At 43.4% G+C, this 4,291-nt stretch overlaps 1 protein-coding gene across 2 annotated transcripts in view; it reads left to right on the forward strand.

Annotated features, from left to right (window-relative positions):
- stk11 (serine/threonine kinase 11) overlaps positions 1 to 2,971 on the forward strand; it is a 19,213-nt gene extending 16,242 nt beyond the window's left edge. For both annotated transcript variants that reach the window (XM_005920490.3, XM_005920491.3), the window contains exons 10-11: positions 1,435 to 1,681; positions 2,454 to 2,971. In XM_005920490.3, coding sequence (XP_005920552.1) covers positions 1,435 to 1,643 — 209 coding nt within the window. In that variant the 3' untranslated portion in view covers positions 1,644 to 1,681; positions 2,454 to 2,971. The remainder of the gene's footprint in view (positions 1 to 1,434; positions 1,682 to 2,453) is intronic.
- The last annotated feature ends 1,320 nt before the right edge of the window (positions 2,972 to 4,291 follow it).

Consider the following 4,291-nt stretch of genomic DNA (forward strand, 5'->3'; position numbering starts at 1 on the left):
CACACGCTCTCTCACTCACAGGAAGCTTCACAGGAATAAAATGTTGGTGTGTTTGGTAAATTAAATCACTCGTTTGACCTCTTCTCTCGTAATCAGTAAATATATATGTCCCTGCTCTTAATGTTCTCCTCAGACTTGCAGTTTGTGCTGTGTGGGAACCTGTAAGTTTATCTTGGCGCCTGCTGCACTCACAGATACTCACACATGTCTGTACTGAAATAAACTGGTCACACTGAGGTTAATTTCTATTTTTCACCCGGTGGATTTCCTGTTGTTGTAGGTTTCGGTTTGTCGCACACTTCTCACCATTACCTGACCTGACATTTTGGTGGTGCTGTTGGTAAACTAGATTTTCATCGTTCCCCTCTCAAAATATGTACACACTTGCAGTATGATCCAGTATACGAAAAATACAGATCATTTGTGAGCTGTGAGTCATGCGAGTGTTTCAGTAGAATCTAAGAATAGAAATATTGATTAGAAATGAGCCTGTTTCTTGTGTTATCATGGGGGTTTTGGTGAGGGTTTCTGATGACTGTGCAGCACGCAGTTACAGGTCATACAAATATGTGTTATTTGATAGAAACCTATGCATTACTTTTTTTATTTGTGTGGGTGGGGGGCTGGTTTTGTTGGTTTGTTTTTAATGGATAAAATAAGTCATGTGTGACAAAATGCAGTAGGCTGTTTTCTATTTTTGGCATTTTTTGATATCATCTAGTGAACTGGCTCTTTGCAAACTCATAAATTCTTCTGTGGGTGAACTACAATATGTTTGCGAGCTTTTCTGTTCAAAAAACAGAATTTTATATTCTACATTGTGCATCTGCAGGTCTTTCTTCCATGCTTTGTGTCCATTTTAGCTTCTTTCTCTAAGGCGGTTTGAAAACAAAGCAAGGGTAGTTCAGTATGTACTCAGCATAGCACATTCAAACCAGCAGTATATCTGCTAACAACAAGCAAGAGTGTTGATTTTACATGTGAATGCAGCCAAAATCACAAAACTGACTTCTCTGATAAACTCCTCATTCACATTCGATGCCTTCTGTTACAAAATCTTTAGGCCTAAAGAGAAGAAGAAACTAGAAACTGGTTTAAAAGTAAAGGTTGGTTTTTATTGTCCTTAATGGATAGCATTAGTGTCGCTTTTTCATACTAATTAAGAATTAAGTTAATCTTTTGACTTCCTGGTTCCTTGGACACTTGGAGTAGAAAGCCTGGACCTTGTGCTGAAATTCAGAGCCTGACGCAACACAAAGGTTTTTGTCGCACATGAGTGTCCGAGTGTTTTTGGTGCTTTGATGTTGGATAAAACGAGGTAAATGTCTACAGGGGTCTGCTCATACTACAAACTCACAGCTGGTTAGCAAAGCAGCACTCAACACTGGTGTATTGGGTTTGTTTTGAGCCTCGTATGTGTGTGTTTGTCTTTAGGACAAGTGGCCGAAGAAGATCAGGATCAGGGGAACGCAGACCACAGTCCAGCTGTAGCCAAGCCAGTTTGTGTGAATGGGACAGAAGGGGGGTCTCTGAACAGCAAGGCCAAAGCCGAACGCCGATCCTCATCCTCGTCCAACCCCTCACGTAAAGGAGTCTCCACAGCCAGCAAAATCCGCAAGCTCTCCACCTGCAAACAGCAATGACCCTTCTCCCCCTTTCTGCCTCAGCAGCAACCCACCTGGTGAGTGTGCAGACTGCTTCACAAAAATTGTGGCTCAATTTGTGCTTCTGAAGGACACCCTTGTTATACAGTAGAAGGTGGGAAAAGATAAAGAAGCCCTTATGGAAAGCAGGTGCTGCAGATCCAGATAAAAGGTAGGAGGAATGACAGTGCAGTGGAAGGGAGGAGGAGGGGGAGGAAATGAGTGAGTGAAGAGAGTCTGTGTTGATATTCAGCAAGCAGCACTCTGGATCACCACCATTCCCCTGGCAAACACACGGGCACTTTCCTATACAGTGACCAAAAAACACATCTGGACCTATCCCACGGTGATGCATCTCCTGTTTCTGTTCGGATCTGTTGCCTTTGAAGGGTTCATCAGTCACCCTCATTCACGTGGAGTGAGGCAGATTTTTGCTACAAGCGTACACATAAATTTAACAAGTTGTCCTCCTCTCTTTTTCCAGTTACCGCCCACAGCTGCTCTTTCTGTCTTCAGCACATACAGAACCAGTCACGGAGCGAGGCTGTTTGTCACGGGTGCAGTGCAGGAGAGATGCTGTGTATTAATTTGTTCAGGCGATGACTCATCCTTGGATGAGATAAAGTGGGCTGTGGGATGTTTGTGTCTCTCTCTTTCTCACTCTGTGGGTTGAGTCTTTTCCGCGTTAACGGCGCCAATTAGTACTTGTCTTGTAAAAAAATTCTGTCACAGCGTTTAGTTTTAAGTCGGGGGGGCTTTCAATACCCTCGTCAGACTTCCGTTAATATTCTGTTGTCTGTGTCCCCTCAGGGTGATCTGTCCTCGTTCTCCTGTGTCCAGAGTCCTCACAGTTGTGAGAGAAACCTGCTGACATTAAGCCCCCCCCCAACACCTTCACCTGCCCCCCTCCCCAAACCTCCTTGGACCACTGGCCTCCAGAGTCGTTTGAAGATGCGGTATTAGCGACGAGGAGGAGGAGGAGGACAGCATGAAATGTTCTTTCTGCTCTGAGACTGAGGCTGTGAAGACGGTGTTTATTTTCTCCAAAATTTTGGGCTCCTTTTCAACTAAACTCATCCAGTTCTCTCTTATCATTTTCCCCCTCCCAACCCTCCCCCCTCCTCTCCAATCTTGTCATCCTCCTCAGAGAGCCAAGTGTTGCACCGGACGTTACAGACTCCACCACCCACCTACCCACTCCTCCTCTCCACCTACCCCACCCATCCCTCCTTAACCCACCTTGTTTCTTTGACTACCTTTTGTTTTTACAGAACCCTAATGGCAGTTTTTAAAACACATTGTGATGTGTAAAAAAAAAAATTAAAGAGGAAAAAAAAACCCCACACATGTTATGAATAATTCTATATTTAAACCTCTGCTGAGCATAATTATGGTAGTGCTACCACCGACATAGAAACTGCATGCTGTACAGAGCTGGAAGAAAGGGAAAGCTCTTGGTTTTATGTGGATGCACTGACGGACTGAAGCCTTGAGATTTGTATTTTTTCCCTCCCCTTTTAGGTTATTTTTCTTTTTTTTTCCTATGAATATTTTTTAATTATTATTTATATAAAACATGTCCCAAACAGGCTGTTTTGTTGGATGATCCTTTCTGTTTGAATTTAAGTTCAGCATATTTTCATAAACACAGCTCATTGGTTTATGACCTTTTTTTTATTTTTTCCTCCCCCTTTATTTCACGTGTCCTTTAAAGAGGCACAGCTCTGACAGGAATATTAGACTCGTCTTCCTCTCTGTCTGCAGCAATTAGGTAGTCAGGGTGATGCTGCGGTTGCGGGCGGCATGCAGTGATGTTCTTTGCTGTGCCGATCACTTCAACGGGTGTCCTTTCCCCCCCCCCCAACCCCCCTCTTACGCAGGCAGGCCCATCATCAGCTCCTCACTGGGAATAGATCAGAGAGCAGGTGAGTCACCACTGTGAGGGAGAGAGAGAGGAGCGCTTCCCACGTCAGCAAGGTCGACGGAGAGGCTCTCCGTACGACGAGACAAATGAAGAAGAGAGATGTCGCGCTAACAGACCGAAGACGGGAGGGTGATTTGTACGTGAGGGCACACTTAAGGTTACTGGTCTCACTCTTGTGTCAGCTGACAGATCAGCAGCAAAAATTCATTTATTAAAAAGGAAAATCTGAAAAACTTAAAGTGCAAATCGATTTTTCGCCTCACAAGGTCGAGCTTTTGTTGAGGCTGCGAGACGTTTTGAATTTTCTGCACACTAAAGCACACGCTTCACCCTGAACGAGGGTTAAAAATTTCATGAGATGCACATTGGAGCTCAAACAGAAGTTAAAAAAAAACTGTGTACCTACCGTTTCATTTCCCAGTTGACAGTCTTCATCACGCATTAGAAAATGAAGTATTTCTCACATGAATGCAAAACAAAGAGTACAAACTGAAAGCAGGAGAGGAAAACCTGATAATTAGTTTTCCATATTAGATCAATTCCTTGGTGTAGCGTCTCTTCTGGTTCTCCTCCTAAGGGAGGTGATGTACTCATGGACTGAACGAAACAAAATGTGATATATTGACAACGAACGTGTCCTTAAAGATGCAAATTGTAGTTTCACAGGAAATTTAAAAAATAATTCCCAGGAGTTATTTAGAACAACAACACAAAGATTATTTAA

The sequence above is a fragment of the Haplochromis burtoni genome, unplaced genomic scaffold (genome assembly GCF_018398535.1).
Source record: "Haplochromis burtoni strain Fernald_Lab_line unplaced genomic scaffold, NCSU_Asbu1 Contig_41, whole genome shotgun sequence".
NCBI lineage: Eukaryota > Metazoa > Chordata > Actinopteri > Cichliformes > Cichlidae > Haplochromis > Haplochromis burtoni.